This window comes from Grammomys surdaster, unplaced genomic scaffold, assembly GCF_004785775.1.
Source record: "Grammomys surdaster isolate TR1022 unplaced genomic scaffold, NIH_TR_1.0 63, whole genome shotgun sequence".
Classification (NCBI taxonomy): Eukaryota; Metazoa; Chordata; class Mammalia; order Rodentia; family Muridae; genus Grammomys; species Grammomys surdaster.
The window spans coordinates 20432826-20448655 of record NW_021604565.1 but is presented as its reverse complement, the minus strand read 5'-3'; the positions used below and the strand labels follow the sequence as shown (position 1 = coordinate 20448655).

At 37.3% G+C, this 15830-nt stretch overlaps 1 protein-coding gene across 1 annotated transcript; it reads right to left on the bottom strand.

Moving 5' to 3' along the window:
* Positions 1-13679: 13679 nt before the first annotated feature.
* Positions 13680-14169, bottom strand: LOC114621530 (ubiquitin-like protein FUBI). The gene has a single exon (XM_028767832.1). It carries the CDS (start codon positions 14123-14125, stop codon positions 13724-13726), a length of 402 nt encoding a protein of 133 aa, XP_028623665.1. The 5' UTR covers positions 14126-14169; the 3' UTR covers positions 13680-13723.
* Positions 14170-15830: the final 1661 nt, after the last annotated feature.

Genomic DNA, 15830 nt, shown 5'->3' with positions numbered 1-15830 from the left:
AAGAGAATTAAGTCTAGTCTCTGACAATTATTTAGAATAAATTAATGCTAAAACAATGGGGCATAAGATCCAGCACAGACCATGGTGAGTGTTGTTTCCTCAGTAATAGCAGGGAATGATGTTCCCTGAAGTTTAATGTTCCTTATTTCTATCTGCTTCAGAGACAATACTCTTATGGCAGGGAAGAATTGAAAAGATAGACGGTTGATTATATTTAATAGAACAAAACACATGATCTATTTAAAGGATCTTATGCATGTGATACCGATGTGATAGCCACCTTGATGTAAGGATTTGTTTTCCACTATATTTTAGTAATTCTGATAATGTCCAGTGAAATGTGTTTCTGTTCCTTGGTAAAATGTTAATGATTCCCTCAAGGAAATAAAATTCAACATCAGCAAATCAATTAAAGGCATGGTTTTGTTGTAGTTCTTTTTGTTCTGAAAAGAAAGTGTTAATTGTCTTTCTAATTTTGTACTACCAGCGATTAAGAAAATGCATAGGAGTCTTCCCTAAAAAGCTTATGTTGCTATTCAGCCATTTTGTATCATTGTCAATAGAAGGAGTGTTAATTAGTTTCAACTCTCTAAACTCTTTGGTACTGGTCAGAATGTGTGCCTCAATCTCATCCCAGAGACACATGTCTCAGCATAAGGAAAAGCCAAGAACACCTGAAGAAATTATAGAAAACCGTCTACGTTTTGTCCTCCCCAGCCTCACATTCACTATGATACTTCAGAATGATTTATGTGATATGAAGGGAGTCTTGTATCATCTGTTTTAGACATATCCAGTCATTTGACACACTGATCTTCCATTCAATTATTTATTTACTTATTTATTTATTTAATAACTATTCATCAAACACCTAGCATCTTCTTAAGAACTATAAAGAACATGTAAAGAGAAAAGAAAAAAAAACAAAGGAATATTTGTCCTTGAACAACATATATTTTGGTGAGAAATTCAGGATGAACAAGTGTGTAAATCATCATACAATGCCTAAGAGATGAGTGAGACAGTTAAGCGCCTGCTTCACAGATGTGAGGACTGGTATTTTGTATCTGCCACTTTTATATATTCACAGCAGCAAAATGACTAGATTTATAGTCATGATTAAATATACACTCTGTTGCATAATTCTGCTAGGAGTACCTTATTCAGGGACAAAGTAATTTCAATTAATTTCATGCTTCTAAGTGAAGACACTTTGCCTCTGGCACGTTGGCCATTCATCTATTTTGTCTTTAATAATCTAAGACTTTTAAAAGAACTTATTAAATTAAAACGAAGCATTCAAAGACACAAAGACAGTCATGCCTCATGTACTGGAATATATGTAACAATATTAAACATTCACTCTTTTGTAAGAGGAGAGACAAAAAAAAAAAACAAATCAAGATTAGTGATGTAAGATCAATCATCCTGTATGAGAGGAAACCTTTGTAATTTAAGGGTTTCAAAAGAGTTCTAAAAGGAATTTTTATAGTTTTATATAAGTGTAAAGCAACTAGACATATGACCAAATTATATTTTTTGAGTAAATGAACTTTTTAACAAACCAAGCCTTTGTTTATACACTAAATATGAAGAGATGAAACTGTTTTGATTCTAGGAATATCTGAAATTCTAAATGAATTCTGGCCAAGATGGAGAAAAGTGGGCATTATGATGTGCTATTTGGTGTCAAAAATCTTGAAAAACAGAGAAAAGATGCTCCTTTTTATTTGTTTGAGACTTTGGGTTTTCAGACAGGGCCTCACTATGGAGACATGGCAGGTCTCATGTTTGCTGCCAAGTACTGGAATTATGGGTATGCATGTACCATTACACTCAGGAAATGCCGATTTGTTTATCGAAGCTTTCTCCTTGTTTAACTAGACAAAGCCTGAGTCTACTGACACAGAGCTGAATCCCCTGACTATGAGAACTTTATAAAGATCCTGCCTGGAACTTCTGCTGAATTATGATTCAAAACAAAAATCTTGGAAATTCAATTCAGAGATGAAAAACATTGTCTGAGAAAACAACTGATTTTTTTTTGAAATACTAGTGTCAAGTGAGGCTTTCTTTCCTAAGAACAAATACTCCCTTTAGTATTTGTTTTTAAATAAAAACCTTATATAAATATATTCAGTATAGTCATAAGAATTCTTTAAAAATTAGAGTGTGTGACATTTCTTTACTACGGTGAGCAAAATCTGCTCCAGCAGAAATCATGGCAAATGTTACCATCACAGACAACCTTTGGTTTCTGTGAAATCCTACAGCAGCCACACAATAAGTCATATCCTGAGGTCCTCTCAGTCAGTCCACTAGAAGCATTTCTGTACACTGTGACCATTTCTTCATTCCTCTAAAATTAGTTGACACAAATTCATTTGAAATAACAAAAAACCAAGGATAGTGAAAACTATTCTCAGCAATGAAACAACTTTTGGGGGAATCACCATCCCTGACCTGAAGCTGTACTACAGAGCAATAGTGATAAAAACTGCATGGTATTGGTACAAAGACAGACAGGAAGATCAATGGAATAGAATTGAAGATCCAGAAATGAATCCACACAACTATGGTCACTTACACTTTGACAAAGAAGCTAAAACCATCCAGTAGAAAAAAGACATATGGTCTTTCAACAAATGGTGCTGGTTCAACTGGTGGTCTACGTGCAGAAGAATGCAAATTGGTACATTTTTATCTCCTTGTACAAAGCTCATGTCCAAGTGGACCAGGGACCTCTGCATAAAATCAGATACACTGAATCTAATAGAAGTGAAAGTAGGGAAGAGCCTTGAACACATGGGCACAGGGGAAAATTTCTTAAACAGAACAACAATGTCTTATACTTTAAAATTAAGGATAGACCAATGGGACCTCATAAAATTTCAAAGCTTCTGTAAGGCAAAGGACACTGTCAATAGAACAAAACAGCAACCAACAGATTGGGAAAAGAACTCAGGAAGTTAGACTCCAGACAAACAAATAACCCTATTAAAAATGAGGAACAGAGCTAAACAAAGAATTCTCAATTGAGGAAACTCGAATGACCAAGAAGCACCTAAAGAAATGTTCAACATCCTTAGTCATCAGGGAAATGCAAACCAAAACAACCCTGAGATTCCACTTCACACCAGTCAGAATGTCTAAGATCAAAAACTCAGATGATAGATGCTGGCCAGGAAAGAGGAACATTCCTCCATTGCTGGTGGGATTGCAAACTGTTAGAGCCACCCTGGGAATTAGTCTTGCAGTTCTTCAGAAAATTGGACATAGTTCTACCTGAGGACCCAGCTATACCACTCCTGGGCATATATCCAGAAGATGATCCAACCTGTAATAAGAACACATGCTCCACTATATTCATAGCAGCTATATTTATAATAGCCAGAAGCTGGAAAGAACCCAGATGTCACTCAACAGAGGAATGGATACAAAAAATATAGTACATTTACACAATGGAATACTACTCAGCTATTAAAAACAATTACTTCCTGAAACTCACAGACAAATGGGTGAATCTAGAAAATATCATCCTGAGTGAAATAACTTAGTCACAAAAGAACACACATGGTATGCACTCACTCATAAGTGGATATTAGACAAAGAGAGTGGAATACCCACAATACAACTCATGAACCACATGAAGCTCAAGAGGAAAGGAAGCCCAAAGTGTGGGTGCTTTAGTCCTTCTTAGAAGGGGGAACAAAATAATTAAGGGAAGTAGAGTGTGGGAGGAAGAGAAGAGGGGGAGGGGGGAAAGAGGGGCAGAATCAGGTATAGGAGATAGAGGAGATGTACAGAGGGTCAGGAAATTGAACAGAGGGAGTAGCAATGGGGGATGGGGAACTGGGTGTAGTAACCAGAAATTCCTAGATGCCAGGAAAACAAGAGGTTTCCAGGACCCCATGGGGATGACATTAGCTGAAATAACCCACAAAGGGGAGGAATAACCTGTTGAGACCACATCCATTGGTTAGGCATGGCCCTGTGTTTGAGGGATGGGGCCACCCACCCATCTCCAAAATGTTAACCCAGAACTCCCCTATCTAAGAGACTAAAGCAAAGGCCATCCAGAGACTGCCACACCTGGGGATCCATCCCACATGTAGACACCAAACCCAAACACCATTGCAGATGACAAGAAAGGCTTGCTCACATAACCTGCTATAGCTGTCTCCTGAGAGGGTCTGCCAGATCCCAACCAATACAGATGTGGATGTATACAGTCAAACATTGGACTGAGAGTGGGGGCATCAATGGGGAAATTAGGGAAAGGAATGTAGGAGCTGAAGGGGTTTGTACCTCACAAGAAGAATAACAATATCAACCAACCAAATCACCCAAAGATCCCAGGGACTAAACCACTAACCAAAGAATACGAATTGAGGGACTCATGGCTCCAGCTGGATATGTAGCAGAGGATTGCGTTATTTGGTATCGCTGGGAGGGGAGCCCCTTGATCCAATGGAGGCTTGATGATGCAGGATAGGGAAATGCTAGGCCACTAAGGCAGGTGTGGGTGGGCAGGTGGGGAAGTACCCTCATAGAGGCAGCGGGAGGGAGGAGAGGATAGGGGGCTTACGGAGCAGAAACTGGTAAGGGGAATAACATTTGAAATGTAAATAAATAAAATAACCATTTTTTTTTTTAAAAAAGAAAAGAAACACCTGGCATTGGGAAGTAATCCCTCATTGAGTAGCTAACCTTTGAATTACATCATCATGAACAAGGTCAAGTGGAAACTTCAGGAAGTATCTCCTGCAGGCAGCATTGTAATTTATCCCAAGGAGAAGGATGGCAAAAGGTAGTCCACAGTTTCTATTATGTCTCCATATAATACTGTAGTGTAGCCCACGCAGAAACTGAAATAACTCCAGACTCCTGAAAACCCAACTGATTAATGGTCTTGCCTACAGCTGCTGTGTCAGACCTGACATTTTGCCTGGACAGATTAATATTGTCTGAGAAGCAGAGGCAGTTAGTTTTGCCAAATAACAGAAAACAGTACCCATATATGGTTTTGACCTTGTCCTAGGTTAACTTTCCTGTCACAATTTATAATTTAGATCAAGGAAAGAGAGATATGGTAGAAATTCAAAAATGTTTTAGGGAGTTGTGCCAAAATTAGTAAAAATCTCTTCCCAAGTTTCTAGAGTTGTTATAGTGTTAGAATGCTAAAGTTATTAATTGAAGAAGTTGGGTGCCCAGAAATCAAGAATAAAAACAAATATACATGATGATGTTCACTTCTTTTTTGTGGTTGGAAGTCCACAGTATAATTTGGATATCATGGGTCAGAAGGTCCTGACCAACAAATTCTGGAAAACTTTACTCCTTTAGCATGTGAATTGCGTGTGTTCTGAAAACATCTTCAATGACCTAGATATTCGTATTTATCTGGCTTAATTAGTACAGTGATAGCTTTTCTTTATTTATATCTTTATGGAAGAAGTTGTAGGATTTCTTTCCAAATCTTTAAAGAATCTGTTCCTTTGGAGCAACTATAAACTTATAAGACATTCATGAGTGCAAACTGGACATACCACAGAATATACCATTGATCACCTACAAATAAAATCATGCCAAGTCACAAAGGTCAAAGAGACCATATTATAATCCACTGTACAATAGAATGGCACATTAGGACTGAGCTTTAGGAGAATGAGATGATACCAGCAGTATGCATGAGCTGATCATCTGCACTCAAATATTCAATTGTTAGATGCTGTTGAACCTACATCTCATTCAGATCACATTTAAGGTCATAGATAGTTTCTATTATGACCAATCAATAGAAGAAGAAATGATTGAGATTTTAAAGATGGTTCATATCATTGACTGGATGCAAGCATAAAATTGCAAAATTGACAATGACCTGGGGCTGTGGACTGATAGAAATCTACATTGTGTAAAAGCAAGGCAAGGGAGGGGGGGCAGTGTTCATGGCATGTGGCATCCTGGATGCACACGTAATGTACAAAGAACTCTACCTAGATACTTCAACACAGATTCCTCAAAGCCAAAATTTTGTGTCCTTTGATCAGCCCTGAACCATAGCTCTTAAACATTGGAAGACACTGGAATCTCCTCACATAGGACTCAGATGCCACTTATGGAACTGAACATTCTTGACTTGATACCACTTGGTAGGTCACCCAGATGCCAGCCTACCACCATGAGGCATGGGACAGATGTAGACAGGCATGAGCCCACTGCCATGCCACATGATGTAGGCAGGTGAGGACACTCAGAGGCTTGTCTGCCTTGTACCTGGCCTGCAGTGCAGTGGGAGCCCCTACAATATGCACATATGTGGTGGAGAGATGGGAGAGAAAGAAAGGCAGAATAGTTTGAGTATTGAGAAGTGGAACTGAATACAAGAAGATGGAGAAGAGAAGCCTGTTGTAATTAGCTTACCCTGCTACCTGAAACTATGGTGAAGATCCAGCCTGACCTGACTCTGAGGACCTTGTCTAAGTCTGTAGTCATGCAGCAGCAGGGTTCTGTCAATGTCTGTGGCTCATGCTACCACTAAAGACTATGTGGATGTCACTGGTCTGGGATGCTTCCTGGGACCATGTTGTTGTTTACTCAGGGCTGTGCAGAGCTAGCTCCGCCTCTTGCTGTCTGCTATGCTCTGGAGAGCTGATCCCACTGATCACAGGTTGCAGTACTCAGGAGAGTCGACTCTGCATCTTATCTGGGTAGCAAAGTAGAACTAATCCTGGTGGCAGGGTCACAGGTCTGCCTTGAGGTGGCCTGGGGATGGTGAAGATGCCATCTCCTCCTTACCCCTTGGCAGTTGCAGTAGGTCTAAGGGTATGTTAGTGAGAGAACTGGCACTGCTCTTTGACAGCTGAAACATTTAGTAAGCTAGCTGGGAGAGTGCTGGAGAGCTCACCCACGAGGTGTGGGAGGGCTGGTGGGTTGACCAACTCAGTTGCCACCCAGGCTCAGATCCAAGGCTTTTAGTTGGTGCATCCCAATATTTACCTCATCTATGAACTGCTGGAGTGTATGAAAGCGCTGATCCTGCCAATTCAAAGCTGCAGGATCTCCATGACAACAACATGATGTCTAAGAGAAGTCACAGTGAGGATCAGGTATTAATGATGTTAGCAGAAGCCAGAGGCCTCAAACCAGACCAATGACTTATTGCAATGAACATTTACAAGTGGACATGTGGACAAAAGGGTATACTGTGGGACACACTGTGACACTACAGCATCCACAGGGAAGTGGGTTTTTATGTTTTGTTTTACTTATTTTTAGTTTTGAGTTTTTTCTGGGGGAGGTTGCAAGGGCAGATATGTGGGTATGAAAGGATATGGAGAAAAGTAAGTAGTATTGTTGTGTATGATGTGAAACTCACAAAGAATCAATAAAAACCCCACAGACCCAAAGAAGTTAACCAAGAGGAAAATCCCATGTAAGGATGCTTGAATCACCTTTAGAAGGGGTGTCCTGCAGATTCACATCTCTTGAGTGAGTATCTCCCTAAATCTGTGACCTAACATCAACCTTACCTCATTTAAGTCAGGAGTTGTTGATCAAGTTATCTTACTGCCTGAATAAATGGTTTAGCTTTTATCCCTATACCTCTGGGGATTTAGTTTTGTGAGTGTTAGCTCCTAAATGGAGATTATTTCAACCAGTAGACAAAGAAAAGCAATGAATGATGCCTGAGTACTTCAACCTCTTTGTGTCTAGGTGTCATCAATAAAGAGTCACCATCTTGACCAGAATAATTGACTGAACAACAGGATCAAAGACCATGGGTAAACAGTGGAGAAATATTACTGATACATAGATGACTCATTTCATAACAACATAAAACCTTTCTGGCTAATTTTAATGGAAAACAGACACTATTTAGCAAACTAAGTCTTAAAGTAGTACTGTGGCCAGGATTGGCAGAATTAGATCCTTAGAGTCGGGAGAAATGCAACTGATAATGGAGTGAGAGGTAACGAACCATAGAGCAATTGTGAAAAGTTCTCATTATAACACCTTTTAAAGTTATCCTCAGGAAATAATCCTACCTGTAGGCTTAGATTTTCCAAAAACTACTTTATTTAGGGTTCTTAAATACATCGACCTCCCTTCCAGTCCACAGAACAGGGAGGAGGAGTTGGGGGGGGAGAATGTTAATAGGAAAAGGAAGTTGTGGACTTGTTTAGAAGTAGTTCTTTGAGGCGATTCCACTCTTTGTTGTGAGGGCACCAGCAGTCCAATTTAATAGCAGATACCAAGCAGGAATCAGTAACACTGGTGTGTTCCAGTAGAAACAGCAAGGCTCTGCCAAATTAGCACAAGTCAGCAGAAGGGGCCTGAATCAGCTGGACAACCATGAGAAGTTCTTTGTCACATTTATTCTACCCAGTAATGACCAGCAAAACATTGCACATTATAGCAATTCGAGAGCCTCCTCTCATTGTTTACGGGGTTCTATTTATATTTTTTCTAAACATCACATGCCCTCTAAAGTGTCTGTTTTCAGCAAACATCACATATACTCTCATAAGACATCTTCCAAAAAACAACAACAACAACAAAAAACAAACAAACAAAAAAATTAAGTGACAGAACTAAGTTGTCAAAGAAGTCAGAAATTTCCGCCTCACCCATCACCTAAATGTTTCCACTCAGCATGAATGATGACCTCTCAAAGCTGCATAGATAGAGTCTCTCTTTAGTTAAAAGGATGGTTGTGTTCCAATGGGGCTGAATTGACAGAAAAAAAACAGCCACATTCCAAACTTAGCCAGAGAACTGTAGCTTGCCAATCATTGCTCCAGTGCACTCTAAAATTTTATGAATCAAAATACAACTTATGCTGTAAGTTCTATGTACTGGGACCTTCCAAGACCATGAGACTTGTACAGTTGGAACAGAACTATATACAGCTGGATGAGAGATACAGGAGGGAGAACTTAGAGTCTTAGATGAGGATCTATAGACTGTTCTCAACCCTTCCTTCTATGAAGGAATATAAGCTGTCAACAGACCCAGTCTCGAGGGTCTCTTATAGCGAGCCACATATTCTCCAGTGAAGATGATAGCTGTTATGCTCAGTGAACAGTGCTCTACATCTCTCTCATTTGCATCTTTCACAGAACTTGATTCCAGGATTGCTCCTTTGTACATCTTCCCACAACTGAGACTGCATCTCAGTCCTCTAATTGTTATATATATCTTACATATAAAAACTAGTTAATACCGTAATATGTAATGCATTTTACATATAAAAACTAGTTAATACAGTAATAAGTGTATTTTTTACTTAATGAACTCAAGGCAAGATTATTGCACACTAATTCATCACAGTGGAGCATTATTATAAATGTAGTTAAGAAATTTTACTTCAAAGTTAAGTGTCATTTGTTATATGGGAAATATTATGTAATTTGATGGAACACATAATTATTGCAAAGAATTTTACTACTCAATAATGGTCCTGGCATGTACCATGTGTTGTATTGTATTTTTAATTTATGGGTTGCAAATTTGTATCCTCTAAACAAATGGCTAGATAGTAAACATTTTGAGCTTTAAAGCCCATACAGTCTTTATTATAAACAGTAAACTGTGCTGTTTATTGTGAAGCAGCCATAGATAGCTCAGAAACAAAAGGATGGCTGTGTTCCAAGGAGGTTGAATTGACAAGAACCAGCCACATTCCGAACTTAGCCAGAGAACTGTAGCTTGCCAATCCTTGCTCCAACTCATGAGCATTCAAATGAACTCTGAAATTTTATGAGTCAAAATAGAACTTGTGCTTAAAGTTTTAAAGAATGCTGGTACAAACCCTGTAGGAGTTTTAAAAGTTCATTTACAAAATGACTGGCGATCAGGGATGTAGTTCACTGGAAGATGATGTATCTGCTATTTGCAAGTCCTGGGTTTTATCTCAGAACTATAAAACAGACACACATGCAGGTGCACACACAGACGCATGCACTGGTGCCCATGTGAGTATGTGAGTTTGTACACACAAACACACACACACACACACACAGAGAGAGAGAGAGAGAGAGAGAGAGAGAGAGAGAGAGAGAGAGAGAGAGAGAGAGAGAGAGAAGGAGAAAGAACAGATGAACAGATACTTAATGCAAACAAGGTTTGTAGCTTTGGCTGCTTGTACTCAATGTCAGCCATAGTACATAACTGTTTTCAAACTGAATGACTACAAAGCAACTTACATGTTTAACAATAAGATTAAACTTATTTTGAAGTAAATCCTTTAAACTTCAACTATACTTTTCTTTCAAGATTAGTTTTAACGAGTTTAGTCAGTGTGTTCAGAAATAAGAGTACGAAACTGAAGTATTGGAAGTTAATAACATTTATGTGTATTTGCATTTTATTGATAAGATTATAATTGTGAAGTTTACTTTTTGCTTTCCTTTACATTTGTTTTAGAGAGATTCTCATTTGAAAGCACATTTTGAAAAGATTTATTTTATAATTTATTTAGAATATTAAACAAATTTTCCAATGTATGTATATATCAAGACTACATAAATTTAAAAACTGATTATAAAACCCTTTTATTTTCAAACCTATCAAAGACTTATTGTTACAATGTATGGTTCTTTATGTCAAAGAGCATTCTAATAATCCAATTCAGTATGTCCTTGACACAATCTCATTTAAGGCTTACAACCTCCCTCGTCTGTATGCTATTTTGTCTATTCGTGATGAAATGGACTTCAAATGTAAAGTGGAACACTGAAGATTCCACAGTGATGAAGTTACAGGACAGAACTGACTAGTTCTTTGACTGATCTCTAAACATTGAACACATCATTAGTGTACCACGTTGCTAGACAGATTCATAAAATTATTATTGTGAATCTTTGCTATTGGCTGATCACAAAATTAAAAATATAGAAAATGTCTTTGTATGTCTGCAGTATCAATATGAAGGAATCACTTGGTTAATGTTTTACTTGGTCTCTCACAGATCTTTGTGAGATCTCACAAATCACTATATTCTTTTGGTTTAAATTTATTCTAATACTATAATAAATGCAAGACCAAATTTTGTATAATCATCTTCTTCAGTTCCATTTGTAAGCACTTTTGTTTGACCTCAAGCTTCTTGAATACAGAGGCCATGTTTTTATTGACTTTGAGGCAGACAATATGGGTGCTTAAGCATACCATGATTTGTAGACTCAAGATACATTTTATCAACTGAATAATCTTCATGGCTTCTGTAGTTAATGGTGAAATTCTTAGATAGTTGGCATGCATAATAAGAGAAAGCCTAGATGAGACATATTGTGAGATACTTTCCTTATATTGTCACTTATGGAAAAAATTGATGACAATTTGTAGATTTTTCTCCTAAACTATGAAACATTTCACAAACGCAGTCTAACTCTAGACATTTATAAAAATCACTGCTATCTGCATTTGTAATAAAGAACCCTTTAAGCACTGTTCTTTATGAAAGGTGATTATCTCCAGTTTTGCTTTTCTATTGTGGGTAGTGGAGAGATAAAAATTATTCTGATTTGCAATGATTTTTGCTTAATTTTGCATTCAATTTGGAACTGTACACACAGACAATAATCTCGGATGGGAAAAAGTAGCTTGTCTTATGTAACATCTGCAATAGTTTTCTCTGAGCCTCTTAGTTTCTTAAATAATATTTATTTCCAATGAGCAAGACTGTTGTCTGTGGTAATGCCTTTGTTTGTTAGTACTAAATTAAATTTTTAATGAAATAATTTTCTAGCACCGAGCAAGAGAGTATTCTCATTTCATTACAGTTGGACAACTCAGCTATAGCTGTGTCTTCATAACATCTGTGCCATTTATTATCCATTAGATAAGCCATCATACTGTATTGCTAACACAATACCTCTTTGATTAAATCATTCTTATCTAAGGCAAATAATATTACAAATAGCAGACACTAGAATATGTACACACCTGAAATAGTTTCTTCTTGAAACTCAAAACTTGGGGAACTTTTGGGGAACTGGCAATGAACAAATACATACAGTTGAGCTCCAAAGTTCAGACAAAATTGAGCCCTGGGATTCCTTCCTCAGCGTGCTCTTGGCTAGGAAAAGTATGTCTTCAATTTATCTTCGTTTGCCTTGGAAATTAGATGAGTTAGTCTTAGAATGTAAATGGAAATTTCATTACTCATTTGTAACATTTATTATGTTAGATGATTAATTATTTAGATTTCACTTCATATCCTTTCAATGTTGACCCCTGAAACCGACATGATTTTGAGGTAGATTACTATGTACATTCTCTCTAGAGTTTCACATCACAATGCCTACCAAATATTGTTAATATCTTGGGTCATGCTACGACACAGAAATCATGACCATTATAATTGATGACCTATGAGTCAGGGATTTGTTCTACTGGTAATCATGAACTAAAGCATTATCACATAATTTCAAAGTAGGAGGTAAAATAAGGGAGACTGAGATGTCTGTTTGATAATCAAATTCTTGATCATTGTTTTTTTTTTTTTTTAATCAGATTCAAAAGAGGGACTGCATAGTTTCTTCTTTGCACAGAGGGAAAAGATGTAAGAACTGGGAAACTAAATATACTGCATCTCGGTGTAAGCTCAGATGGCATCGCTGCAGACTATTCCGTGTCTGAATAAACATTGTCAGACAGCCTGTGAAAACCAAATTTCCTTTAATTTAAGGTATAATTGGAAATGAATAATCCTTATATTGTTCTGTATACTCCGAAATCCTCATTTACTTCTGAATCTTTACTGGAAATCACAAAAGCCTTAGAGGTAAGAGAGACATTTGAAGGATGACATTGAAGTGTTCAATTTTAGCAATCTCTTCCTTTTTCTGTCCAAGGGTTTTTACTAATCACATAGCTTACCAATTTAGCTTTTGCTTTTTTTTTCTTTTGTTACACAGTAATCAAGAAAAAAAAGACGCAAGAAAGAAAACAAGAAGAAGTAATATAGATCCAAATTATGTACCCTTTTAAACTTTAGGGATGTCTGACTGATCATTAACTGAGAAAGCTTCCGGTGGCAGGATTTTAGAAAAACAGAGCTCAATTAAGGATGCTGAGTGTTCTGATTCACTATGCCAATCACAGGGATGCTGTGAGGATGGTTTTTAACCCCTCTGTCACATGTAACATTCACAAGAAGGGGGGTAAGACAAAGTGAGTCGCTGGAAAGAGACCTGGCCTACCATAGCAGTCTGAGGAGGTGAAAGGATTTAGTTTCTAATTTTTTAAAATAGATTTTTGTGAATCTCAACACATGCAATTTTTACTTGGTTTTATTCCATGGTAAAATGTGTCTTAATTTCTTATGGAAAGAAAAGGACACTATGTGTACCTTTTAAATGAATTGCTTCTATAGAAACAATCTACTTCAAAAGAACACTAGCAAAATTGAGTGATAAATCTTTCTTAAGATGTTTCTCAACTATAATTGACATGTTAGAAAAGTGACTGAGATATTATTTTTAGTTCATTAAAATATGAATGGTTTAAAATTTTAGGTTTCGTAGTGATAAAAACATGTTTACAGAAACATGGTATCTTAACATTTTATCATATATGATTTAAATCACCTTGAAAGCCATATTTAAAATAAGATCCCCTAACTTCTTTCTGTCATCTCCTTCTCAAGTTATTTTTTCTTTTTTTTTTTTTTGCCTGGGCAAAGTGGCTTTATTACGTGGCAGGGTCACAACAGGACTTAGGAATTAGCATTAGGGCCCTTCTTCTTGCCAAAGGTGGGCACAACATTGACAAAGCGTCGGTTGTATTGCATTCGCCTCTTGGCCCGGCCTGTCTTCTTCTTCTTCTTTTCCTGTTTGGCCACCTTGGGAGTCTGACCCCTCACTTTTCCAGCACGAGCCAGGGAACCATGGACTTTACCTCCCAGCATGCGGCCTGCTACTTCCAGAGTGGTCAGGGCCTCTACACCACACTGGCCTAGGGTGGCTTCATCCTCCAGCGGCGAACCTGCCAGAAGCACGACTTGATCTTCGGGGGCAATGCCTTCCAGTGAGGCCACATGAGCTTTGATCTGGGCGACCGTCTCCTGGCCGGTCACTTCGAGGGTGTGTAGTTTCTGGGCGCGGACAAAGAGCTGCATGTTGGCTACTAACCCGCGGACACCGCTGCTGCTACCTCGAAGATGGAGTCAAGAAAGAGGAAGAAGAAGTTATTTTTTCTAGTATTGACATGTAAAATTTTATATATTCTTTTGAATTCATCATAATGTTAAGTAGAAAAGATGCCTGGGCAAAAGAATAGAATCTCTGCCTTGGATTTGGGTTCCAGACTGAACAGTCCAGTTGAGCTGGTTCAATAGCTTTGCTAAGAGACCACTGCTAGAAAGATAGAATCACCTTCAGCCGTACAAAAGTGACAGGTGAGATAATTAGCTCTTTATTGGGACACTGTTCTTTTCTTTATCATAATCCCTGCCCCTAGTGCAGAAACGTATGCTCTGCAACTACGTAAGAGTCATAAATCTAACTGGCTTTCTGAATTACTCAGAAAAACATAATTCTACTGTTTCTTCTGTCTTTTCTTAGCATGCGACCCTTAACACTTTGAGCTTTCTTATCCTTCTTCCAGTGTCCAACCTCACCATGTATCTGACCTCTATGGAAGCTTCAAGGATGTGGCCTTCCACTTCTTTCTTCACTGTCTCCCTCTTTGCCATGGCTGATATTTTATAGCCTTCCTGTCCTGATGTTTTATTTGTTTATTTTGTTGTTATTTTTAACTCTAAGGACATTGTCCTTCTGCTTCCACTTTAAGAGTATCTTCTTAAATTTCTTCATTAATGAGAATAAGAATCAAGAAGGGACCCTGATTTCCCCTTATGACTACCTAATTATGTATTTGTAAACTATATGTAATACTATTTTGAGTGCCATATTGTACAAGTATTATCAAATGTTTTGTGTTGTGCGGTTACTCTTCATTCTCTTTAATATTATATTTACTTGATTTACTAATGATAAATGGAGGTATAGTCCATGCACTTTAATTTCTCTGTTCCATTTTAGCATATGCATATAAAAACTTGCAAAAGCACTTTGAGAAGCATTAGGCCTAAGTTTTCAGGATTAAAGTGCTTCATATAGTCCACAGTCTTTTGTGCATAAGTGTGAGTGTTTTTCCTGAAAATTCATATGCAGATGTAGAATTTCTAATTGAACATTATTTATATTCCTAATGTTAATATATATTGCCAAATCCTTCTTAGAAAATTTATACCAGTCCCAGGTCCCAGTATAGATGTATGAAATCTTCCTTTGTGCCAGACCCATGATTGTGCTTGAGGCAACGTTACTGAGCATGTTTGATTTTAAACAAGTAGGAAAAATAAAACTGATATTCCATTTTATTTCATTTCTACTCTTATGCTAATAATAGACATCAGTTTTGTTCTGTGATTACACTGCTCATGTTTGCTTGTATTTTCAAAGATTTTTTTTTTTTTTACTTTCTAGTGATCTGAGTTTCAAATCTTCTTTCTCACTTTGTGCTTTTCTTAATCTTTACAATTGTTGCTGGAAGAGAAAATTTAATGTTGGTACATTTAATAGCTTTTTGCTCATTTCAGTTTTTTGTGTTCTATGTTTTATTTGTAATTCTCTTCTGGAAGTAATAAAATATAATCACTTATTCTTCAAAACGCTATAAATATTTACTATATAGGATTTATATAGAAGAAATTTGATGTTCAACATGACAAACTTTGTTCTGTACCATAACAATTATTGATTCATAATGGCAATCATCAATGAGTCATGGATGCTTTTACATGACTTTAAGCTGATAGA

What these genes read in the sequence shown, in the direction of transcription:
- LOC114621530 (XM_028767832.1), bottom strand. Translation starts at nt 14,125, where the DNA reads ATGCAGCTCTTTGTCCGCGCCCAGAAACTACACACCCTCGAAGTGACC.